We start from the raw sequence: 26,266 nt of genomic DNA, 5'->3' as shown, positions 1-26,266 counted from the left end.
ACGCGCCCGATAGGCCTCGGGTGGTAACAAACCCCCACACCTGCCTCAGCCTCCCCAGCAGGGAAAGACCCTCCTGCCCTCCCCATGGCCCCCGATGCTGGAAGGTCAAGCCCCCCAGCTCCCGGGTGCTCTCCTCCGGACGAGACCCTTCGAGTCCCCGACTTCGAAGGTGACACAGAGCAACCCTTCTGAGCGTGTGGAGGGCCCTGGTGCACAGCTCAGCCCTCGCGGACGAGGCGCATGCGCGCATCTTGGTTTGAAGAACACGAGCATTTCAATATTCAGATAATCTTTCTGAGGCCCAAATTAAAATTCAGAGGAAAACAGTTACTATATGTGCCAAGAAATTCAGAAGCCACACGCCTGACAGTTCAGAGAATGGAATCCTCTCAAAATTAATTTAATTCAGGCCTGAAAAAGAAAACCAGCTGGAAAAGGAAGGTAAAAATCCCGACAGCCGGGACTGAGGAGCACGAGGAGCACGAGGAGGGTGAACAGGCCCGGTTCTTTCAGTAACGTCCCCCTGACCCGTTCGGAGCGAATCCGAGTCCCGGGAGGCCTTCCCGGCCCGCGGTCCAGCACAGGGCAGCCGCTCCTGCGCCCCTGGGGCGCGGCTCAGGGGGTGAGAGGTGCTAGCGTGCGGCGGACACACTGGACTTTAAAGACTTTGTTCCAAGAAGTTAACTCTTCATGTCGATCCCATGGCTCCCACTATGTGCCTGTCGGCCGGCATCAGCCCGGGAAAGACAGCACCGCAGCCGAGAGCCGGCCCACAGCGCGAGCTCCAACCACGGGCAGAACGCGAGGGAAGATGCGTGAGAACCGGCCCACGAGTCTGGTTTGGCAGGAAGTGCCCGTGACCCTGAGTGAGGAGCATCGCGGGGCATCAGGAGTGGCAGCCGGGGAGGCGCACGGATGGGTGGGGGCGGGAAGACAGGCCGTGGGCAGTGTGCGGTCGCACAGCCAGGGGACGCGGAGGTGGAGAGACGGTCGGCTTCTGTCCTGGGTGCTGGTGAACGGGCTTTCAGGGAGTGGGAAGAGCCTCTGAGACACGATTTCCTGAGTGTGAGGTTCCCGGGAGGGAGGAGGGGGGTGCTAATGGTCCTAACAGGCCGGCGGACTCTGCCTTTTCTAGGGAGGGCGACCCCAGGGCCCGGACCTGCTCCGTGTGCAGGGGGAGGGAGTGGCAAGCTGTGAACAGCAGAGCATCCTGAGGAGGAGGCCGAGCTCCAGCAGAAAGACTCCTCGGTGAGATGGCGTCCGTAAGAGGCCGACGGATAAAAACGGGATTTAAAGATTCGCACCGCAGACCTGGGCTCTGCTCTCTTCTAGCCGCTCCTTCTAGCAAACGCAGGGCTCTGCTGAGGCAGCACGTGAAGAGGCTGCCAGGAAAAGCCCTCCCACCTGTGCTCCTGCTGAGCCCTCGTCTGCACAGCTGGGCTCAGGCCCTGCGTCAGGTAAGAGCTGGACCTCAGGGCGAGACCAGCTGCACGACGATGCTGCAGTCACTGGAGGGAGAGCCGGGGTCTCTGAAGGGAATTTTAGCCTCTGCATCACCTATCTTAGCGGTTTGTCTTTTTAAAATTTGTTTGTTTTTAACTGAACCAGCCTTTCTTTGGGAGCTGACCTTAATATCAAGATATTCACCCGGGGGAAATAGTGCCCCAATTCCTTGCCTACAAAGGAACTAACCTTAATTACACTATTTCTTCATGAGTTTCTTTTGTCATTTCAAAGCAGAGAAGGTAACTAAGAGAAAGTAATTAGAAGAATTAAAAAGGACGAGTGATTGAACACACACCCTGGGGGAGAACCCAGTTCAAGCTGAAGCTCCACTGGGACAAAGGGCGCCCAGAGAGCAGCCCCAGGGCACAGCTCTGCCTGGGGCTCCTGCAGGAACACATCCCTGGCGTGGACACCCCGTCCTGCTGAATGAGCTGAAGCCTGCACTCACGTCTGTGGCAATCGGAGAGCACGTGAACTGGTATTTTTTAGAACCGTTACTGTACCGAGCAAGTTTTATTCTTTTAAAATTTTAATATGTTTTTATTGATTTCAGAGAGGAAGGGACGGGGAGAGTGAGAGAGAGAAACATCAATGATGAGAGAATCACTGATTGGCTGCCTCCTGCACGCCCCCTTCTGGGGATCAAGCCCACAACCCGGGCCTGTGCCCTGAGCAGTATGGAACCCAGGACCCTTCAGTCTGCAGGCCGACACTGAGCAAGTTTAAAATTCCCTTAACCAACAACCTAGCGATTCTACATCTGAAATCTGTCCTAAAAAATGATGTGTGCATGAAGTCGGGCATTACAGTATTGTTTTTGAAGGACAGTTATTCCTAAGATACACGGGGGAAAAACCCAAACCAAACAAGCTGCAACAGCATTTAAACACAATCTCAATCCCATTAAAAACAGCAGCTTCGTGTCCAGGTCTGATCCTGCTCTAGCCACACGTACGTGTTCGGGAGGACACCAGTCCGAGCGAGTATTCCCAGGAACAGAACGCGGGCAGGAGAGCCGGTGATTTACCCATTTCTTTCCTATTTGAAAAATTTTTCGCACACACACTATTTTGGTGACCAAAAACCAACATGCTGACAGCTGCCAAGTGACACGCCTCACACATCGCAGTCTCCTCGCTCCCTTCCCCCTTCGTGGGCGGAGGCTGAAGTCCCAGAAGCTGAACGGACAGTGCGAATTGCTCCCCCAAACCTCTGCGTGGCTACACTCTGGCTCTCGGGCCCGGCTGCACACAGCTGCCTGTGCTGGCTCCAAGGCACATCCGGCAACACACCCAAACCCTCCCCACGGGGTCAAGCGGAGCCCGGTACAGAGCACCTTTCTGCACGGGACCAAACCCCGACACAGCTGCGAGCGCAGCTGAAGTTCGCACAGAGCCCCTCTTCCAGCCCCATCTGCATAGAAGGGGGGTCGGGGGAGGGGAGGGGTAAGAGAAGGTGTGTGGGGGGGCACCCACAAAATCCACCCACACTGTCAAGAACTGGAATATCGGCGGAGACGTGAAGCCCCCACGACACGGCTCAGAACTGAAGTAAACAGTCACCCCTGTGCTGAAAGGTCTGGGGCCAGTGACCAGCCCTCCACTGCAGTGACCAAGTCCAGACAGACACCGTTCCTCCCTCCACCGAGGAGCCAGCACAGCGGCCTCCGCTCCGGGCGCTGCAGGCAGACGGGGAGGCGCCCGTCACGTCCCTCGCGGGCGTTTTCATTCAGAACTGAACCTGCTGCCGTCCACTCCTGTCTCCGGGGCACCCCTCGGCGTGAGGGTGCACGGCAGGCAGCACAGGGCTGAGCTACTGCCAACACCACAGGCCGGCCAGGCCCGCGTCTCCTGCGCAGGATGCACTCACGTGTGGACTTTGTTCTTTCTTCTTGAATTTGTCATAAAGTGCACCCAACTCTCCTAACCCCACATCCTGCAGGTGTGCCAACAGCTACTAGCAACACCTTTAAACTCTGCCCAGAGCTTGACCGTTTCATCACTCGGCCACCGTCCTGCAGCCGCCGCCACACGGGCTGCCAGAGCGCTCCTCCCTCCGGTGGCCAACCCGTCTCCACGGCACAGCAGGCGGGTGTCCCTGCTGCCCAGCGAGGACATGGCGCTGGGCCTCGGCATGAGCCGTTCTCCTGGCTGCACAGACCGAGTCGAGGCGGTGGGAAGGCCCTGGATGGCCCGCAGGAAGCTCCGCGCCTGGGTCAGCACCCCCGGCTCTCCCTTCTCAGCTCCTGCTCGTTCCTGCTCCAGCCCCCACGCACTCCCAGCTCCCAAACGTGCCGTCGCCTCCGGCCTCGGCCTCTGCCGCTTCCTGTGCTGAGAAGCACTGCCCACCCGGCAGGTCTCAATAGGCCACTCAGATGCCAACACTTAAAACTCAAATCCGCCTTAACCGGTTTGGCTCAGTGGATGGAGCATCGGCCTGCAGACTGAGGGGTCCCGGGTTCAATTCTGGTCAGGGGCATGTACTTTGGTTGCGGGCACATCCCCAGTAGGGAGTGTGCAGGAGGCGGCTGATCAATGTTTCTCTCTCATCGATGTTTCTAACTCTCTATCCCTCTCCCTTCCTCTCTGTAAAAAATCAATAAAATATATTAAAAAAAAACAAAACTCAAATCCCTCCCCACCCTCTCCCACTACCCCTCCGCAGCCTGTGACAAACAGCCGTGTGCAGACACGCAGCGTGCATGTGCACACACCCCTACCTCACTATCTGCGCTGCACCAGGCAGAGCGGCGTTGGGCTGACTCTGCCGGGTCCCCAGCACCGCAGGCCGCGACAGGCGGGTGCTCACTCAGCACTGGCCGCAAGAGCCAAGGAACTGAGCCCAGCACCCAGGCCACAGCAGCTCTGGGCAGCTGGCTCACCCCCCAGCCATCACGCCATTCCCGCCACGGTGCGGGAATGGGGCCTTTCTCCCGCAGCTCAGCCCCTCCTCCACAGGAAGCCGCCCTGACCGGCTCACACCACGGCCTCCTCCCCTGACTCCCAGCCCTGCTCCCGCAGAGCACGTGGCCTGTGTCCGGGTCTCACCCAGCCTCCAGGCCTGACAGACAGGTTGGGTGCCCCCAGCTGTGTCCTCCATGTCGGTGTCTGAAGGTGCACAATTCCCCCAGCCAACAGCCTGCAGAGGCCCCGAGAGCGATACCTAGATCGGCTCACAGGTCCGCTCACGGGCCTCAAGCTGGCCGGCAGGGCCCGGCCCCAGCACAGCCCGCACTCGCCCAGGCTTCCTCCAATGCCTCTCCCCATCGCCAGGGGTCCTTTCTGTCCAAGGAGCCGAGCTCACTGTGCTGTCATCTGTCAGGAACTAAACTAGGCCCCAACAGGGCTTCCCCAGCGTCCCAGCTCGACTGACTGGGATGCTGGCATTCCTTCATTCAGCCGACAGTTACACAGGGGGCTGTGATGGGCCAGTTCTGTGCCTCCAGAACTGGTGAATTCTGCCCGCAAAGTGTCCCCTTGGTACAATGCAGTGAGTGCTGTTAGGTTCCATGGCAGCAGGTGGGGAGGGCCTGACATTCATGGGTGCAGGGCTGAGGGAGCCGGCACGTGAGGGGGCATGGCTGGCACCCAGGGGGTGGGGGTCAGATGGGGTGGTCAGCAGCCTAGGAGGAGAGGGCCAGTGATGTGGGGGACGCTTCCAAGGCCAGGGAACTGGGGGTGGGACGTGCAGGGTGTGGGCAGGGGAGCTCCAGAGCGGCCTCCCGGTGCTCACAGGGCCGGAATGCCTGCCTACGAGCAGAGCTGGTGGTGGGACAGACATAACAATGAGCCAGCACTAAGGGACAGGTTAACAAATATAAGCAGATCCTTAACATTAAAACCCTTCTCATCTTCAGATTCTACCATTCAGCTCTAACCCGTTTGGCTCAGTGGATAGAGCGTCAGCCTGCGGACTGAAGGGTCCCAGGTTCGATTCCGGTCAAGGGCATGTACCCTGGTTGCAGGCACATCCCCAGTGGGGAGTGTGCAGGAGGCAGCTGATCGATGTTTCTCTCTCATCGATGTTTCTAACTCTCTATCCCTCTCCCTTCCTCTCTGTAAAAAACCAATAATGTGTGTGTGTGTGTGTGTGTGTGTGTGTGTGTGTGTATATATATATATACGAATGTATACATATATATAAAAAATTCTACCACTCTGAGACACCTATGTCTCATATACAGACAAAAAAGTCAAAATAACAAAAAAGCATCATCCCAACTAACCCCCCCCTTAGCCCATTCCTCAGAGTCACCCCGTCCTCTTGTCAACTCATTAAAGGAATGTCCGCCAACGACCTGAATCCCTGTATCCCCACAACCTCCCGGCGACGCCAAGTGCTCCCCTGCCCGTTTTCCATGATGCGCACGCTCCCTTCCCCGTCCTCGGCCCTTTTCGTCCTTCTCCTGGTCCTGTTTGGGCCACGTCCAAATAGGAGCAGTGTCAGGTCAGAGGCTGCTGTGTAGGGTCAGCATGGACGACTGACCCGCCTCCCCCAGAGGAGGGAGGGGACTGAGCGGGGGCGGGTCTGAGCAGGGTTTGGTAAAAGGGTTGGAAGCGAACAGGTCAAGGGGACAGGGACTCAAGAGAAGCCTTGAACCAGGTAACAAGCAGGCAAGTCAGTCTGGGGGCCTGGGGTGTAGAAAGCAGTTCAGGATGTGGGAGCTCCCTCCCCGCTGCCCAGGCCGCCCGGGAGGGCAGAGCAAGCTCCAGGCCGGCAGCCGAGGCCGAGGGGCACCTGCGCTGAGGACAGGCCGGGGTTCAGCGGCCCGCAGCCCCCGAAAGGCACTCACGGCCTCCTTCTCTCGGTCCATGATCGTCTCCAGCTCCTCGAAGTGCCGCAGCTTGATCTCCAGCTTCTTCATCTGCGTCTCGACCAGGAGCGCCACCAGGGACTTGATCTTCCTCTCCTCCACCGCAGCCAGGTGCTAAGCACAGAGCAGTCACATGATTACACAGCTGCTCAGGCAGCAGTTCTCAACCTGTGGGCCGCGACCCCTTTGGAGGTCGAACGACCCTTTCACAGGGGCCGCCTAAGACCATCCTGCACATCAGATATTTACATGACGATTCACAACAGTAGCAACATGACCTTGATGAAGTAGCCACGAAAATAATGTTATGGTTGGGTCACAGCATGGGGAGCTGTACTTAAAGGGCCAGAAGGTGGAGAACCGCTGGCCTAGCGAGGAACATGGGCTGAAGCAGCTATTCCTGCAACGTGGGGATCGTGTCATTTAAATCGGGCCCTTCACGCCCCTTTGCATGTTTCTACCGAACATTTACTTCAAGTTAAACCAGCCCTTACACAGGGAAGGACACCCGTGCCCATCAAGGAGCAGAGGCTGAACCAGGGCCCTGATGGGCAAAGAGGAGGACACGGTGGCCTGGGCGGCACGTCCATTTATCACCCCGCCCCTCCCACCCTCACCCTACAGCCTGTCCCCCCCTCACCAGCCTCCTCCCCGTGAGCTGCACGGGCAGGAAGCACCACTCGGCATTCCCTTGCATTAAATCTGCCACACATCCGGCTCCTCTTGCTGCTCCACCAGGTTTTGGGAAGCGATGGAGGGTGGTCTACCGAGCTGTGTTTCTTGCAGGATCTAGACGGAGCTACAGGCAGGAGGGCTACATACATATAGGCTTTTGGAGCAAAAGTGACGGACAATATTTACAAGAGTCATTTTCCCTTTTCACTGCTGAAAAAGGCAGGCTTTAGGAACACATCTACAGCTATCAATGTTTGCCTCCCTCAACACCCTTGCGTCACACCGATACCACCACCAGCTCACGGGAAGATGACCAGACTCCGAGCTGCCATGAGGGACGTGCTGCCACGTGTGATTCTGAGTGAGAAATGCACGCACGTGACGCAAACCGGAAAGCTCACCAGGCGCCCAATAGCGGCGTCTCCCTCTCACTGTGCTGCCTCCTTCGGAGGAGACCCATGGACCAGTTTCTAGATCTGTTTCCGTGAGCCTGCGGCTCCTAGACTTCTGCTGGCTTTGGCAGGAAATGTTCCATTTTCTTGAGAATTATGCAGGAATGTGGGAACCTCCCCAACCAGTAGGAAATAAGGAGCACGAAATTTCAAAACAGAAAGGACCATCAAGTAACAAGAAAAGAAACATGAAGAAGAGACCACAGCCTGAGCTATCGAGGCCCTATGTGAAGGACGTGACTCTAACCACCACGCTGTACCCCTGAAGTGCAGGCACATCACATCGGATGTCAACTGTCATTGAAAAATACAATTTAGAGGGGGGAGAACCAAGATGGCGGCATAGGTTAACGCCGGAGTTTGCTGCTTTGAACAACTACTTCAAAAGTGAAACTAAAACACGGAACGGACATCACCCAGAACCACAGGAACGCTGGCTGAGTGGAAGTCCTACAAGTAGGAGGAAAGAGAAACGCATACGGACACTCAGAGGAGGCGCAGTGCTGAAGTCAAATTCTGAGGTGCGGAGTGCGCGGAGCGGGCTGGTGGCGGAGGGCGCGGTTGGCGTTTTCAATTGGGAGGGAGTCGCAGACTCTGAGCTCCAGATCCGGGCGAGTCTTTAGGGACCCAGACTCAAACGGGAGAAGCGGGACTGTCTGGCTTCGGTCAGAGCGAGTGCAGCTTTCTCTCCGAGCTTTGCAGTGGGTGCTGGGACTCAGAGAGGCAGAGCCCCTGGGGACAGGACTGAGAGCCGCCATAACTGCTCTCTCCGGCCCACCCTGTTGATCCTGTGTGACCCGCCCTGCCCAAGCCCTGCACAGAGGCATTTGCCGGATAGCCTCAGGCAAAGGCTAGATTAGCACCTCCCTAGAGGACAGAAGTTCTCTCACTGCTGACACAGGTGATTCTCATAGCCACTTGGCCTGGAGGTCAAACCCTCCCTGGTATTAGCTACAACAATCAAGGTTTAACTATAAGACTGCGAACAAAGACCACTAGGGGGTGCACCAAGGAAGCATAACAAAATGCAGAGACAAAGAAACAGGACAAAATTGTCAATGGAAGAAATAGAGTTCAGAACCACACTTTTAAGGTCTCTCAAGAACTGTTTAGAAGCTGCCGATAAACTTAATGAGATCTACACGAAAACTAACAAGACCCTCGATCTTATATTGGGGAACCAACTAGAAATTAAGCACACACGGACTGAAATAACGAATATTATACAGATGCCCGACAGCAGACCAGAGGAGCGCAAGAATCAAGTCAATGATTTGAAATGCGAGGAAGCAAAAAACATCCAACCGGAAAAGCAAAATGAAAAAAGAATCCAAAAATGCGAGGATAGTGTAAGGAGCCTCTGGGACAGCTTCAAGCGTACCAACATCAGAATTATAGGGGTGCCAGAAGATGAGAGAGAGCAAGATATTGAAAACCTATTTGAAGAAATAATGACAGAAAACTTCCCCCACCTGGTGAAAGAAATAGACTTACAGGTCCAGGAAGCACAGAGAACCCCAAACAAAAGGAATCCAAAGAGGACCACACCAAGACACATCATAATTAAAATGCCAAGAGCAAAAGATAAAGAGAGAATCTTAAAAACAGCAAGAGAAAGAAACTCAGTTACCTACAAGGGAATACCCATACGACTGTCAGCTGATTTCTCAACAGAAACTTTGCAGGCCAGAAGGGAGTGGCAAGAAATATTCAAAGTGATGAATACCAAGAACCTACAACCAAGATTACTTTATCCAGCAAAGCTATCATTCAGAATTGAAGGTCAGATAAAGAACTTCACAGATAAGGAAAAGCTAAAGGAGTTCATCACCACCAAACCAGGATTATATGAAATGCTGAAAGGTATCCTTTAAGAAGAGGAAGAGGAAGAGGAAGAAAAAGGTAAAGATACAAATTATGAACAACAAATATGCATCTATCAACAAGTGAATCTAAGAATCAAGTGAATAAATAATCTGATGAAAAGAATGAACTGTTGATTATAATAGAATCAGGGACATAGAAAGGGAATGGACTGACTATTCTTGGGGGGGAAAGGGGTGTGGGAGATGTGGGAAGAGACTGGACAAAAATCGTGCACCTATGGATGAGGACAGTGGGTGGGGAGTGAGGGCGGAGGGTGGGGCGGGAACTGGGAGGAGGGGAGTTATGGGGGGAAAAAAAAGGGAACAAATGTAATAATCTGAACAATAAAGATTTAATTAAAAAAAAAAAAGAAAAAAGAAAAATACAATTTAAAAAGTTAGTATCAGAAAATGATAAAAATAAAAGACCCACAGCAAGGGACAACTTTGGAAATGTAAGAACACGAGACAACGTGAGAATCCTCAACGAGTTCAAGATCATTATGTTTAAGAAAATGTAGAAAATATGGGTAAAACAGAATTTCGACAGATTTAGAATGTGTGTGTGTGTGTGTAAGAATGAATAATTGGCTAGAAAATACACTAAATGGAAAAATAACTCAATGATTAAGTTTAAAAGCAGGAGACTTGACGAGTGAAGTGAAAGACAGGCTGACAAAGCTATTCCAGCTGCAGCAGAGTGAAAAGAATCAAAAGGAAACCAGAACTAAAGGTAGGAGACATGGACACCCGGCAAAAGGTGTAACGTTTAGGTAAATGGAATCACAAGAAAGGCTAGAAAACGAGAGAGAATCAACAAAGAGATCCTGGGTATAAGAGAAACCTACGTAATTTTATTAACTAATCTCATCCTAATCAATTAAAAACAAAGAGAGATACTGGGGTGAGAATTTCCCACAAGAGATGCAACGAGTCAACTGAGATATTCGAGAAGCTTAACAATTCCCAAGGAGAGAAAATACAATAAAAATCATCTTAAAGTACAACCCAGTCAGAGAAATAAAAACAAAAAAGAATCTTAAAAGTACGGACTGGGAAGAGCACATGACCCTCAGTGAGCTCAGGGTGCGGCACGAAGGCCACGGCCGGCTCAGGGCAGTTCCAACAGGAAGCGGCATTTGGTTAAATGTTGGGAAAACGAACCGCCTTCGCCTCTCTACCCACTGCCCATACACTTCAAACGTGAAGGTGAAACAAAAGTCAAGGCTGCACAGCAAAACGTTCTAAAAGGAGTTCTTTAAACAGGAGGGAAACCTACTCCATTAAAGAAAACACTGAAATGGAGAAAGGAACTGAGCAGCAGTCAACAGAATTATGTTCTACCATTAAAGTAGCAAAAGAACTTAGATTACATTGCAAAATTCAAGAATGCATCATGCAATCATTAGAAAACACACACTAAAATAACAAAAGTATATGTAATTACCAAGATCGCAAAGGAGAAAAAAGAATTAAAATATTGGATTAATTAAAAACAAAATTTTACACTGGAGGGAAATCGGTAAGTAGTACACAGGATGACTATAATAATGTTTTTGCAATGTCTCTGAGTCTATCGTTATTTTCAAAAAGCGGGGGAGGGGAAGCCTGCCAAGACGACACAGGGTCAGGCTCCACGGGGACCTGAGTGTGTGGAGGGAGACACTGAACCAGTGGCTGTACAGGCACGTGGTACTCTGCTGCCACACGCAGCCAGGTCGGCGAGAACTTACATTAGTCCTCGATTAGGGTTTTAAATGCTCTGTAAGAGTTCTATGTGCTCCTACACCAGAGGTTCTCAACCTGTGGGTCGCGACCCCTTTGGCGGTCAAACGACCCTTTCACAGGGGTCGCCTAAGACCATCCTGCACATCAGATATTTACGTGACGATTCATCACAGTAGCAACGTGACAGTGATGAAGTAGCCACGAAAATAATGTTACAGTTGGGTCACATGAGGACCTGTATTTAAAGGGCCAGAAGGTGGAGAACCGCTGTCCTACACGGAGCTCTGACACTGACACCCTGTGATTTCCACGTCTGTCCTGCAGGCTGCGCAGCACAGTTAGTAGGAAGGGCAGAGGGGAAGCCGGGCTGCTTACTGCCGGTAGAACCACGGCTTCGCTGTCCCCTGCCTCTGACGTCCATCTGTGACCTGGAAACAACGGTACCCACAGGACAGATGTGAGGACTGAGGACTGAGCACAGTGCCGGCCGGACACAGCGGTGCGGACCCTAAGCCGTGACCCCGTGCCGCCTGGAGCCTTTGGAAGCCCCGCCTCCACCTATGGCCGCTTCAGCACGTCTCCAGGCCGAACTGGAGATGCTAAACAGGCACCAGAACCACCCCAGCCCAAGCACAGGGAGTAGTCATCGGTGTCGGTAATAACATCTGGGGTTTGAGTGGCAACAGGAGGGAAAGCGCATGTTGCACATTACATTTGGCTTTTTCATACTTCAGTTCCTAGAAACGATTCTGACCGTCTTTGTACACGTGTCACACCTGACGGTGGTTCCGCTCATCCGGGAGGCGGCCAGCTCCTGTGCTGTCCCCTGGAATCTGCTGTGATGAACGTGGGGACATGCCACGCCTGCCTCCTGTGCTGCCACAGCTGGAGGAAGAGCCCCTTGTTCACGAAACTTCCCGACTCTTCAGTTTTACTGGCAAGAGATTCTCATCTGGAGAAGGCACCATCACTCCTCTCCTCGAGCAGCACACGCCCAGCTCCAGGGCGAAGACGTTCTGCTGATTATGGACCTGGTGACCCACACGCACGTCAATCCGGCAGGAATGGAGGCCTAGAAGCCGATCCTCCCGGGGCCTCCAGCGACTGCATGGCCCCAAGCACTGGGCCAAAGTCGTTAACGTCTCCAAACACCACTCACGTCTGCTCAGGGGAAACCTTGGAGGACAGTGAGAGGGACACCTAACTGTGGGCACACATCACGGGCCAGAGGGAGCCACCAGGTCACCAAGCACGTGTTTCACTCCAGACGCCATGGTGTGCTGTCACCTGGCATTTCCATGCTGCTGCTACTTCTGATAAACTGCCGAGAGACACTGTCTCCAGCTTACACAGCCTCGAGCGAAGCTCAGAGAGCCGCATGCCTCGCCCGGGGGCCTTCTGAGGAGCGCCTGGAGGAAGAGCGGGCGGTGAGGAAGGTGGCACACGGAGCCAGGACTGGCTGGCGGAGTCTATAAAACAGTCGGGTGTGACCGCTTCCTTCTTATCCCTGTTATTTTTTTTGGCTCTTCAAGATGAGAAACTTAAACCACAATTGGTGCCGAGGTGCTTAAAAAAAGGACAGGTGCCTTTAGAGCGAGCTGCTGGGTGTTGACGGAGACTCTGGGAGCATTTTCAGCGCAGGGGAGCTTCACAGATGATGGCCCTGGGCTAGCTGCGATCACCAGGCCCCGGCCAGGAGGTTGGGTCTGGTTCTGGAGCTGCTCCGGCCTGGATTGAGCTGAGACCTGACCGCAGCCTGAGCCTCCCACTCCAGACAAGGAGGTGCTGCCTTTGCAGGGGGTGATGGCAGCTGTGGTGGGCGAGGTGTCGCCCTCTGTCTAGGGTGGCCTTTGCTGTCCTCGCCTTGAACTTGGACAGAACCTTTGGCCGTTTGGGTGGGGAAACATGATGCAGCGTCAGGGAGGGGGTCCAAGCCACAGGACACCGCAGTTCTCCTTCCTGTTGCGGGGCTGCTTTCTCTTGGTTCTAAGCTGCCACGGAGAAGTCCAACCATCTGCTACCCCCGCACACGAAGCAGCCAGGTGACTGCGGAGCCGGCCTGTGTGGACAGCCATGCAGCCAGCCAGGGGTCTCGGCTCCGGGCACACGCGTGGCATCATCGGGCCTTCACAGCAGCCCCGCCAGGAGGGCGATATCAGTGACCCGCCCATGGCACACGGAGCAGGATCTTCCCAGTAGAGCCTGCCCGAGTCTCACTTGTGAAACCATGAGGCACAAGAATGGTTTCAAGCCACCAGGGTTGTGCAGCAGCCACACAGCAGGGACGCGGCTGGGGCTCGGGCTGTGGATTCTGGGGGTCGGCAGCTGTGGCAAGCAGAGCACCCCCGCCCCCCGGCCTCACAGATCGGCTTCACAAGGCCTAGGGGGAGTGGTGAGGCCTCAGAGTGGGCACAGAGGTGTGGAATGAAGGAGAATCAGCCCACAGTCAAGGATAAGAAAAAAGGGACGTTCCGGTGCAGACGGCAGCACAGGAAGAAAGAAAGAAGTAACTTGGTGGGAAGAGCTCAGGTCAGCGTCACCTAAAGCAGATTCCACCTAGTGTCACAGGGGCTTCTATTTGTCACGGAAGGTGAGAGCCAGCAGGGATACCTGCCTGCGAACTGTGACAGCTCCTCGGTCTTCCAGTGTCACCAGGTACGAGAAGGCGTCAGCGATAAACGCATGCAGTGTAAACCCACTGCGACCAGTGCTCACCCGGCAAAGCCGTGACTACCGTGGACAGCAAGCATGCGGCTGGCGGGCCGCGGGTTTGACAAGCTTGACGTACGGGGAAGGTCTGCCACCTCAAGACAGAACTTGGGCACCAGGGAGCAAGCACAAGGCGCTTCTGAGGAGCAAGAGCCTCTTCCTGCTGTTCCAGAGCCAACACCCAGCTGCCGAGAAGACAAGCCTACGTGGTCGCTTCGGGGACGGGGCAGGGTGGGCAGAACAGTCTGAAGGAAATGTCTGGGTCTCTGCATCTTGGGAGAACGGATCCTGCAGCTGCTGGAAAAAGACAGCATGTTCTGGTTCCTGCAGGGTCCAGTTTAACCCGGCAATAGTTCTGACCCCCTTCCAGCCAAACCTAAACACCCAGACGGGAGGGACCCAGAGCACCAGCCTGGGGTCCTTCTCGCAGCCCCCAGCCTGTCGGCAGGCGGTGTGTGACCCGAGTCTCTCACTGGCCCCCTGCGTGTTCTGGAGCTCGATCCAGAGCCTCTAATGGCCACTCCAAGCCAGACAGTGACAAGCAATTAAATTCTGTCAAGGAAAATCCTCAATAACAAAGCTGTTTATAGACACAGGAGGAGACGAGAGTAACGGTGCGTGGCTAGAGGCCACTGATCACAGCGATCCGAGGGCGTCCTTCCCCTCGTTCCCTGGCGCCCGAGAGGCTGCTGGCGGCTAGCTGCCAGGCCCTGAGCGCAGGAGCCTCATCGCTTCCCAGGTCGGGGGAGCAGGTGCTGGAGAACAGAACCCAAGTCCCCGTTCTGCTCCGGGAAGCAAGCGAGTGCCTGGGAAGAGGAGGCTCTGGGGCGGCCTCCCCTGCCGGGGCCTCTGCCGGGCACGCTCTCTGCGAGGGAGGAGTCACGCTGTGGAAGGAGGTCGGTCGTGCACAGCACACACCTCCCTGCCCAGAGCCGCACAGTCAGAGCCATGAGGCCATCGCGCTTCATCAGCCATGAAACACCATGACGTGTCCTGAACGGGTTTACGGGAATCCCCCACTGCAGCTCCTTCTCCGCCACCTGCAGCGAGCGTGCCCGGCGGCACAGAGAGGAGAGCCGCCTCCGTGAGGGGGAGAGTGGCCAGGGAGCCCAGCTGGAGGAGAGAGGCTGGGTGGGTCTGTCTAGAACTGCAAGGAACCTGTCAGGACGACAGGCGAGAAACGACGCTCGAGAACTGGGAAGGGTCCTGGGCACGAAAACTCCTAAACCCCAGGCCGAAGAGTTTGAGATTCTGGCCTGGAAGGGGCAGGGAGGTGACCCAGGCTCTTGCGCTTCCTGCCCAAGTCCATCTAGAGGAGGACTCGGCGGAGACACGCGGAGAAGTGGCGCGGCAGCCGGTGGCCTGGGGGCTGCAGGCCGTGAGTCTCTGCCAGGGAAGAAGGCTCAGGACGGCCCGACCTGTCACCTGCCAGGACTGCTCTCCACGCGGTCACCTGCCACGCACGGAGACTCCCTGGGGGGGAACTGGAAGGGGAAGGTGTCTTAAAATGACATGTGCGTGCGGGGAATGTCTTAAAATGCTAAATTAGCACAAAGTGAGGGGAATAACATTCTCGTCGCTTCAAGATGCTGTGAAGCCAATACTGTGTTATAAATGGAGAAAACCACCCCCAGAAAAGCTGGCAAATTCAAGGAGAAAAAGAGCTATTTTAGGTCCCCCACCCCCCTCCTTCCAGTCTGTAAGAGCAGGATGAAGTCTTTATACAAGGAAACAGATTTTGTCTTAAAAATCACAATATTTCAATCTGGTAGACATTGGAACCACAGTCCAGTCAAGCTCTGCAGGCAAATTAGAGAGACGGCAAATCCCGCCCTCAACCTGCAGCCCGCTCGGCCGTGGGAAGACACGGTGGCCGCAGGACCAGCCGACCCGCACGCCCCGCCTGCGCAGCCCCTCACCTAGAACACCATGCAAGCAACAGCCCTGCTCCCGGGGGCGGGCTCCTTACACTAGACCGGCGGTTCTCAACCTTCCTGACGCCGCGGCCCTTTCATACAGCTCCTCATGTGATGACCCCCAACCATAAGATTTTCGTTGCTACTTCATCACTGTAATTTTGCTGCTGTTATGAATCGTCATGTAAATATTTGATATGCAGGATGTATTGTCATTGTTACAAATTGAACATAATTAAAGCATAGTGATTAATCACAAAAACAGTATGTAATTATATATGTGTTTTCCGATGGTCTTAGGCGACCCCTGTGAAAGGGTTGTTCGACCCCCAAAGGGGTCGCGACCCACAGGTTGAGAACCGCTGCACTAGACGCTCCCAAGGAACAGAACACAACAGGGCCATTCAGGCGCAAGTGAGCGGGGGAGGCTGTCGGCAAACCTTGGCTTTGGTGGCAGCTGAGGCGAGAGCAGCTGCGGCGGCCGTGGCTACGTTTCCTTCGGAAATCTCACGTTCTACTTTCCTCTTCCCGATTTCGCTTTCTCTTTCTCTACAAGCATCAGTGGGCTCCCTGTTCTCCTCAGGCTCCGTTTCCTCTGGAAGGAACCAGAAGCTGCTTCAGTGTGGCCTTTCAACAGCCACCTCCCTCCCACCTCAGCCACTGACCCCCAGGCCTGACGTCACAAAGGGAGCTCAGTGCCCTGGACGACGTCTGCGGGGCTGCTCCGAGCACATAAGTGCGCCTCTATCTGAGATGGATTTTCTAAACAGGCCCCTCTGTCTTCCCTTCATCTCTCTCAGCTCTGTGTCGTTCCCTTGGACAGAAAGGGAAATTCAGGCAAAATGTCTGTTCATCGGTCAATGAGGTGCTCTCGGCAGGAAATCAGGACCAAGGGCAGCGCTTCCGCCAGCCACTGCCGACACTGAATGGAGGCCTGTGTGGTGGCCTCGGTGGCCCCATCAGCTCGTCTGTGTACGTGACTGAGAACACGCGGCCACTGGCATTAGCACAGGTGCTGCCCCAAAGCGAAATGCACGCTGCACATCTATGGCCACATCAAGAAACAAATCAAAATGGGAAATGGACTCGACACATTTCTCCCCGTTTGCAGGGTGACAGAATGAAGTCTAAAGCGTTTCCTCGAATTACCTGACTTGATATCCTCACTAACTTCATTATCCTGTTCCTTCTCGCTGCTCTTTTCATTGTCTCCATCTTGGGCTTTATCACCTTCATCCGTTTCATTTTCCCCTTTGTTTTCTGCCTGAATAGGGTAAAACAGAAGAGGAGAGTGAGGGGGAGGCCAATGTCAGTGATATTGTCATGGAATAACTAAAGGTTCTGCTATTGCTGACAAGCAGACTAGGTTCAGAAGGGAAAACCTGGGAACCAATTAATAACTTCACAGAAATACGTTTCCTGCCTCAACACCTGTGTGCTCACAGGACAACACCCCCAGGGACACAGTCCCTGTCTCGTCTGCTGTGAGGCCACGGCCACAAGGCCCTAAGGAACGTCACGGGAATTCATTTCTATGACTTACTGGCTAAACAGAGAAATACTTATTCAATAAATAATCAAACTGTTGTCCAAAAGGGCCAAGAGCATTGAAAATGCACATAATCAGCCAGGAAGCAGGATGAAATGCTGCCGGAAAGGAGAGCTGACAAAGCCTTTCCACAGCCACTTGCTGGTGGTTCGCAGAAAGAGCCACAGCAGAGCACCAGCGAGCAGCTCCGGGGCCAGCAGCTTCAACTCCTCTGCTGGCCTCTGGCAGCACTTGCTGATTCAGAAATCCCTGTGACCCTGGACAAGTAGGTGACATCGTCTATAAAGTGAAGGACCGTCACTGACTTGACGAGGCTGTTGTAGGAATGAGGTGAATTCGTTATGTACAGTACAAAGCACAGTACTGTAAGAGCCGGAACTAACTTGACTCCCACCCTCTCCTTATCTGCAAACCAGTTAAAACACCGCCTGTGATTAAGGCCCCAAATCCCTCCTGCATCTATTTATTCCAACAGTGATTGGCCGACTGCTCACCATGAGCCCCTGGCCTTGAAGAGGCTGTAAAGTCTGGTGCGCCCAGCTCACCCCGCACTCAGGACCTCAGATGAGAGACGGGGATAGGGTCACGAACACTCTGGGCCCTTTGACTGCCTCCCCTCCCAGGTGGAAATTCGATTCCCTAGCCTCCATTCCATTCTTTCTAGCTCTACCTGCTCTTTAAAATCTACCTCAAATGTCTCCTTCTCACCAAGTCTTTTCTAAATATTTTCTTCTGGCAGTTCACTCTCTCAGAAAATCCCAGATGTTATATAATTCTCTTCTGGCACAAGGATAGGACTTAAACCCCACAATTCAATATTCTTAAGAACGACAACTCTTATATTCATAGTCCCAGCTGTGCCTGAAGGGGTTGGCACAAAACAAGAGGTTGGGAGTGGGTAAATCTTTGCACGAATAAATGAAAAATGTCCTGTATTATGCTTTGTGAGAACCATACCTTAACCAGCAAAGTCCAAATGCTGACAGTTATTTATAGTCTCCTGAGAGGGACTAAGAGATCAGAATAAACGCAAACCGTGACGCTCTGAAAGGCTCCTCCGTGGCTGTTCTGTTGGGGAAGAACTCAAACGGAATTCACCTTTTCCGGCTGCTGACCATCAGCTTCCGTTTCCATTTTTTCCTCTTCAGCTCCTTCTACAAACGAAAGAGTAAGAACAAGTAGTACCACATAGGAAAAGGGAAAGGCCATCACAGCTATGAGAGGCGGAGACACACACACGGTGCCACGGGCGAACCTTACAGCCGCGAGGTTGGCATAAAAAGCCTGACATACAGCAACACATACTTCATGATCTGTTAACTTAAAGGTCAAAGGCAGGTGTCAGAGTCAGAGCAGCCGTTAACCAGGGAGGGTGAGACAAGGCAGCCGGGGGGAGGGCCGGGGCTTGATCTTGGGGCTGTTTTGCTTGTGAAACGCAATGAGCTGCCCATCGAGGGGCCCAGTTTTCTGTTTTGTAAAAATTAAAAGTTCAAAAATTTTTAAGTAAAAGAGGCCCCAAAATGTGGTTTTTATTGAATGGGCATGAGCACAGCACGTACGCCATTGGGAGACAGGCGCTGGGGGAGCTGCTGCGAGAGGTGCTCTCGGAACCTGACCAGGTTTTAACTTTCCGGTCAGAGTTCCATTCCACATGGTCTTAACTTCCAGAGTGCAGCACAGCGGTCAGACTTTACATCACGTGCAAAGTGAGAAAGTACGAAGGCTTCCCAACTTGCCTGTCAGCCTTGCTCAGGGGCCTCACTAATCCTCTCCGCATCGTTCCAATTTCAGTACGTGGGCTGCTGAGGCCAGCACAATTCCAGGACTTTATACAAAAACAAGTACTGCCCACAGGTTAAATATATTGCCCTCAAGTAAACAATAAGACTCACAGCATTTATCCTCAATGAGACTACGTAGATACTTACACCAAGGTTTAATAGGGACTAACGCTGTTAATCAATAGGAAAATCCCCTTTTTCTAACCCTTGGGAATGAATGGGATCAGATGACCTTGCCCCCAGAGTTCAAGCTGGCTAGGAGCTCCCAGACACATAGTATGTGGGACACTGAGTCTCACCTGAAGCAGAAGAGCTTTTACGGATCACCACCTTCCCCCCCAGCCCAAGCCTGCAACGCCAGAGGTGGGATGAAGTACGACAGAAGGAGGGCTGGTCACGTGACAGCTCAGCGCCAGAAAGCCGCGCCCTGGCCCGGCCAGGTGCAGGGCAGGGCAGGACGCCGGGCGGGCCTTCCACACAGAGCAGCACAGGGAGCCGGTGTGACCTCAGGCCAGCGGCAGCCCTGGGCTCCCAGCCACAGATCCTCTGCAGGTAGTTTCTCCATCTTAATTTTAGCCAAAGCGACGTCCAAGCGACGAGCTCCCAGAGTGCAAACACCAAGAAAGAAACGCACCCACACGGACACGTTCACCGACAGGTTCGGAATCCACGGGCACCAACAGGCGGCGCATCAGGCCCGGCTCTCCAACAGCCGTGGTGCGATACGTAAGTAAATAAGAGAGAGTCCCCAAGATCGCTAATCAACAGGAGAATGTGAGGGATAACCCACGGTTTAAAACACAATCAGAAGATCCAAGCAGTGTAAACGCGGTGGAGGGAGAATTACCAAACTGGAACGCACACCTCAAGAAATGACCATGCACAGGACAAGAGGATGAAACTACAGAAGCACGGAAAGTGAGTCCAGGGAATGGCTGCCTCCCATGGTATCGCCAACACAAGGTAAGAACAGAGCGTCATGAAGCCCGGGCGCATGGCTCAGTGGTTGAGCCTCGACCTTTGAACCAGGGGCCAGGTCACGGCACAGGCCCAGGTTGCAGGCTCGATCCCCAGTGTGGGGCGTGCAGGAGGCAGCTGATCCATGACTCTCTCTCATCATTGATGTTTCTCTCTCTCTCACACCTTCCCTACCTCTCGGGGGGTGGGGGTGGAATAGAGCATTGTTAGAAACAGAGTAACAACATAATGAAGAAAAGGTTTAATTCACCAGGGAATCATTAATTTTTTAGACTTTTAAGAACCTAATACAAGAATGTCAACAGAACGCAGGGAGAAAACGAGAATGTACATCATAGCGGGGGGAGGGGGTGAAGATGCTCCTCTCAATCGCGAGATACAGGCCTGTGGACAGCACGATGGGGCGCATGCCCATGTGTAGAACTGCACCCACCAATCAGAGGACGCACAATACACATTCCTTTCAGCTCACACAAAGCGTTAATAAACACCGATCACAAATTAGGGCATAAAACAAGTTTTCGTCTTCGCAGGGAAGAAGGGAACGAGGCCACGCTGGGAGCTCCCTCTGCCCGTCAGGCCCCGCCCTGCAGCAAAGGCCCCGCCCCCCAACCCCCAACCCCGGGCCCAGGAGCCCTGCAAACACTGTACGGCCCCCACCTCCCTCTGCCCGTCTGGCCCCGCCCTGCAGCAAAGGCCCCGCCCCCCAACCCCCAACCCCGGGCCCAGGAGCCCTGCAAACACTGTACGGCCCCCACCTCCCTCTGCAGGCTGCTCCTTCTCGCCCAGCTGCACTGGCCATCGCGGCCAGCCCGGGGTACCTCCCTCCCTCCAACCACCTCCCATTTCCGACCCCGCGCCTTCGTGCACTCTGCTCTACAGAACCGAATGCTTCTCCGATCTGGCTCAGTGACATCCCAAACCTCTTTTTCAACATTCAGCTCAAACCCTCCTTCCTCTGTAGTCTTCCTCATCTAAAATCACATGTCCCCTTGTGTTAACTCTCACAGCATCTCCTGTGTACAGTCCTCCTGGGACAATGAATACCATGCTCTGCATTATACCCCAACCTCAAATACTAAATTATTTTTCCATGTACATGCAACTCATCATAAAAACAGCCCCAATTTTTACTTGTGTTTTATATAATTGCGGAACAGCACAAGATCTATATAAAGTAACCAAAATGCCTGATTTGATCAAATAGTCCCCAAAGGGCAGAAAATCGTATGATATACTGGAAGCCAATTTCTTCCTAAAAACACACATCCTACAATCTAATAAAAGAGTCCCAGGCAAGGCCCTGAAACCCTACCCAGCACCAGCGCGTCTTCAGAGGTGAAATGTCCATTACGAGTTGCTCAGAAGTCTGACCCTGTATTTTAGTGCCTTTTGAAACGGAACTGAAAGAGCCCTTCAGAGGGGACGTGACCAGAGCAGCCCATTCCACAGGATGTGCGTCTGGAGAACGGTACTGACCCACTGTTTGCTTTGGTTCACACCTAGTGTGCTGCACACAGGGGTCTCAGAAGTGCCTTAGTTACAGAATGTGATGGAACCCGCCTGCTGAGAAGAATGAGCATTTAGATCCATGAACAGCATCGGAGGCGAGAATGACCAGGCACTTTGGGCTTTAAGTTAGCATTGTTACTGCCAGGATCTCGGCATCTCCTGAGGGACTAGAGACGGGCTAGGTCTTCACCTTCTTGGACACCAGAACTATCAGCGGCGTTCCTCTAGGGCAAGCATGTCAAACTCACAGGCTACCAGGGCCAAATAAACAAGGTATAAGTGTCTGTGGCCACAAAAAACAAGCTTCAATTTTCATAGAAACATATTTATTTCAATGGAGACATGCTGAATACAAAGGGCTGAAATAAACAAGTAATCGTTAACATAAAATAATAGAACATTTTAATAAAAATTAATATTTTTTCTTGAACATTAACTTGCCAGACACTGAATAACTGAACAAATGAATAAGCGTAACGCAAATAAACCTATTTTCCTTTTTCTCCAAAAGCGAACTATTTCCTGTTGCGCACACCTAACAAGTGAGGCCGAGGGAGACTACTGGCCTGGCCATCGGCGGCTAACACATTCGCTGCTGGTGTTCGTGGGGAGCAATGGTGCGCCTGCGCGTAAGGGAAGTGACTGCAACACGCTGCAGTCATCGGTCATTAGCGAACATGGTAGTTCGTTATTAATTATGTATAACAGGATATTGTAAAAATTAAGTTACAAAGTTTTTACTGAAACTTTTCTCACACACTGTTACATCGGCTGGGCTGCAGATACTCACCGTGGGCTGCGAGTTTGACACGCTTGCTCTATGGCACAAGGTGCACTCCATGGAGCTCAGTGGACAAGCCACTTATTGGTACAAAAGCATCACTGAACTTAATCTCTCAAATTCTCTAAACCAGAATTAAGATAAGCAGTATATCTAGTCCATACCAAAAAAATAAAAATAAAACCAATACTTGAGATCAGAAAACATAAATGAGGGTTTTATTTTTATTTTTTTAAAATATATGTTATTGATTTTTTACAGAGAGGAAGGGACAGAGTTAGAAACATCGATGAGAGAGAAACATCGATCAGCTGCCTCCTGCACACTCCCCACTGGGGATGTGCCAGCAACCAAGGTACATGCCCTTGATCGGAATCGAACCTGGGACCCTTGAGTCCGCAGGCCGACGCTCTATCCACTGGGCCAAACCGGTCAGAGCCATAAATGAGGGTTTTAATAATAAGTCTTCCCAGACTCCTGACAGGCCCTTGAATATTCATGCACATTCCACCTGGGGAGGGGGGACCCACAAAGGGGCTAAGGTTGATCGTGTTATGATAGTTATGTAGGAAAATGTCCTTATTCCTGGGAGATGCAAGCAGAATTATTTTGGGTGCAAAGAATCATGACGTCTCCAACTTACTTTGAAATAATTCATGAAAAATAAAAGTCATTAATTTAGATTGCTTAGAGATTACATGGCAAAGCTGGACCTTGCCGGTGGCATAGATTTCCCTGTGCTTATCCTATCAACATTTCAGAATGTTTGGCCACAAGCAAGCAGGTTATCAGAAAGGCTATTTTGTACTGAACGTAAACTGTAATTGAAAAAAAAAGAAAGGCTGTTTCGACTCCAGGTCAAGTAAAGAAAAATTTAGTAAAACTCTTTAATAAAAGCCTTAGTGATAGAGTAAAAACATTATCTTTGATATTTAAATATATTACATTGTTGTTTTGAAGTAGATACCAATTTAACAACTACTACCAAATGGGCCTGTCCTCACCCTAGTAGAATGAAACTTTACAACACAGGTGAGCCCTGACATTCTTGGGCTCAAACCCCCCCACAGGCCACCCTCACCTCGAGTAGACATCACAGCTTGACCACAGCCCACAGGCCCCCCTCATCTCCCATGACCGCCTCCACCCACAGTCCAGCTCCCAGCCAGGCCCCCCCCCGCCAATGTCTGGAACACTGACCTCAGAGGACGACATGGCTCCCTCCCTCGCCTCATTTACATCTTCGCTCAAACGTCACTTTTTGGTTAACATTTTCTTTTTTTTTTTTTCTTTTTTTTTTTTTTTAAATATATTTTATTAATTTTTTACAGAGAGGAAGGTAGAGGGATAGAGAGTTAGAAACATCGATGAGAGAGAAACATCGATCAGTTGCCTCCTGCACATCTCCTACTGGGGATGTGCCCGCAACCCTGGTACATGCCCTTGACCGGAATCGAACCCGGGACCCTTCAGTCCGCAGGCCGACGCTCTATCCACTGAGCCAAACCGGTTTCGGCGGTTAACATTTTCTGACCAATTAAAACTGCACTTGTATTCCCCCCAACCCCTAGTTTATTTTTCAACACACCACTTGTCAACCAACATACTCCTTCTACATATCTGAATTTAATCAATGCATCCTAGAAGTTTTACACATTGGGTACCCACACATCACTGCCTCTGAATTATAAAGTCTATGAGACGGGAACTTTGATCTTCTTTACCAGCGCCCTGGCACCTACCATGAAAATCATGACAACACAACCCATTTATCCCTGCGAATTACATGAAAAAGAAAGACTACCTGAAGTCTAACCTCCCACCCAAGAACACTGTGTGTCACAGGCTCCTGCACTGAATCACGACGACTCAGCTCGGCTGTGGGTTTCTCAGCACTTGATCTCCTAGAGCTGCTCTTCCTGGCTCATCCACCTGCTTCCCATGCAGAGCTCGGTTTCCGGGGGTTGGGTCTTTTTCTACTGTATCCCCACAGCATCTGCGGCAGCCCAGGATGACGGAGCCCAGGACGACGGAGCCGTGGCACAGGACTCTGTCCTGCTTGCTCAATGAGTGGGAAGCACACAGACATACCCACACTGTGTACTTCCGGGGTGCTGCAGTTGAAAGAGGTTGAGCTCTGGGGTCAGAGTGATTTAAGTGCACGATGTAGCCCAGATTTTTTTTTTTTAAATATATTTTATTGATTTTTTACAGAGAGGAAGGGAGAGAGATAGAGAGTTAGAAACATCGATGAGAGAGAAACATCGATCAGCTGCCTCCCGCACATCCTCCACTGGGGAAGTGCCCGCAACCCAGGTACATGCCCTTGACCGGAATCGAACCTGGGACCTTTCAGTCCGCAGGCCGACGCTCTATCCACTGAGCCAAACCGGTTTCGGCGTAGCCCAGATTTTTATAAGTCTATGTAACCTGCCAACACCTTAGACTCCTTGCTTTTAACAACACAAACAATGCCAGTCCTTCCAAATGGTTCTCCTGAAAAGAAAGTCAAATTACCAACCAGAAAAGCCCTGTGTATGATGACAAATATAAGCGCTCAGTAAGAAACTTACTGAGTGTCCGGAACTTCTGAAAACAATTCAAGTTCTCTTCCTATCTTCTCTCTTAACTCCCCCACCTCCCCCTAGGACCAAGGGCACATAACCCCCAGCAATATTCCTATTAACTGCAAAAGGCCTCAAATAGCGACGTCACCTTTTCTATCCATAGAGTGGTCTCTGGCCAGAGAGAGCAAGAACTGTGCGAGTTTAGAGAAACCAGCGGACATTGGTGAATGACTCAAGGCCCTTGGCGACTGAAGAGGCCCTTTCTGTTAAGCTAATGCTCTTTTCCTAATTAATTCCCATATAAAGTCCCCTAGTAAAGGCAACAAAGTGTTTCAAGCCTGGTGCTTACATATCTTTACTTTTATTTCACCAAATGCTCCCTCCAATCCAAATCCACAATGAAAAGTTAAGATAGGTTAATGAGAGAAATCCAAAAAAGTCTTGTATTTCATGAGGACACTTGAGTTTTTTTCCTATACGATTATTTGACCATTATAAGAAGTTAACAGGTGTAACATAGTAAGTTAAGCATCACAGTAAAAAGTATACTCTGCAGCGTGCAATATTCAAAGTACAACATTCTCTTGATAGGAAGATTCTACATCATTCTGCCAAGTCAGTGTGCTACAACGATAAGGCGCTATTTTGTGAGTCAACATGTAAACGTAGCCCTTCCTGGCTTTGAACTCGCCGCGGAGTGTGCTTCTGAGAGAGAGGAGGTGCTGACTGCCCGCAACAACCTGAGCCTGTCACAGGGAGTGGTCTGCTGCGTCCTGATCGATTCTCTGAGTTACAGCCCCATGTAGTCATGGTAACGACAACAGGCCAGCCTTAGGTATAGGATCTGTTTACAGCTCATTCGGAAACATTCATGTCATGCTCGTCTCTTCCTCAGCCCGCTCTGTTGCAACAGCTCCTGAGCGCACACTGCACTCTGGGAGGCTCCCGACGGCCCTGCAGATGCTGGGAGATTTTAGCCCCGCGCCCTTCACAGTCACCCTGCAGCCTGACCCGCCCTGCACACTCAGAAACCACACCTTCCCCCTTAATGAGGGGACCCAGCACCAAGAGACCGCGTGGCTACATTTTTCCTCGGTCCTCTTTGTTTTAAATCCCACTAAACCAGAAATGGCTCAATTTACAACCTGTTTCTTAACCACTAACGCTCCTGGCATCATCTACCAAAATTGTTAAGCAGATTCACATGGAAAAATACCTCCCGGATTCTGCAAAGCACAGACGCTTCTTTGAAATAAGCAGCAGCTCTGCCAATCCTTCCCATCCATGCCCACAGGGAACCCAGAGGCCCGCAGCAAAGGAGCCAAAACACACACAAACGCCTGGGCGGAAGGCAGGCTTTTCCCAGGCTGTCAATAGCCCGGGTCCCGCCTCCACTGGGCCTGCCTGTGGTGCAGAATCAGCAAGAAGCCGAGG

The 26,266-nt window shown here is 52.2% G+C and overlaps 1 protein-coding gene and 1 non-coding gene across 2 annotated transcripts in view; both read right to left on the bottom strand.

The window, feature by feature from the left end:
• Positions 1 to 26,266, bottom strand: part of SMARCC1 (SWI/SNF related, matrix associated, actin dependent regulator of chromatin subfamily c member 1) — a 90,504-nt gene that overhangs the window by 11,414 nt on the left and 52,824 nt on the right. Inside the window, exons 22-25 of the mRNA XM_059664919.1 lie at positions 18,312 to 18,367; positions 16,814 to 16,928; positions 16,105 to 16,259; positions 6,299 to 6,433 (exon numbers count right to left, since the gene is read on the bottom strand). Of these exons, the coding sequence (XP_059520902.1) occupies positions 6,299 to 6,433; positions 16,105 to 16,259; positions 16,814 to 16,928; positions 18,312 to 18,367 (461 nt within the window). The remainder of the gene's footprint in view (positions 1 to 6,298; positions 6,434 to 16,104; positions 16,260 to 16,813; positions 16,929 to 18,311; positions 18,368 to 26,266) is intronic.
• LOC132215988 (U6 spliceosomal RNA) lies at positions 18,923 to 19,028 on the bottom strand. The gene has a single exon (XR_009448674.1). It is a non-coding gene; the product is annotated as a U6 spliceosomal RNA (small nuclear RNA).

This window comes from Myotis daubentonii, chromosome 14 (genome assembly GCF_963259705.1).
Source record: "Myotis daubentonii chromosome 14, mMyoDau2.1, whole genome shotgun sequence".
NCBI lineage: Eukaryota > Metazoa > Chordata > Mammalia > Chiroptera > Vespertilionidae > Myotis > Myotis daubentonii.
This window is presented reverse-complemented; position numbering and strand designations above follow the sequence as displayed.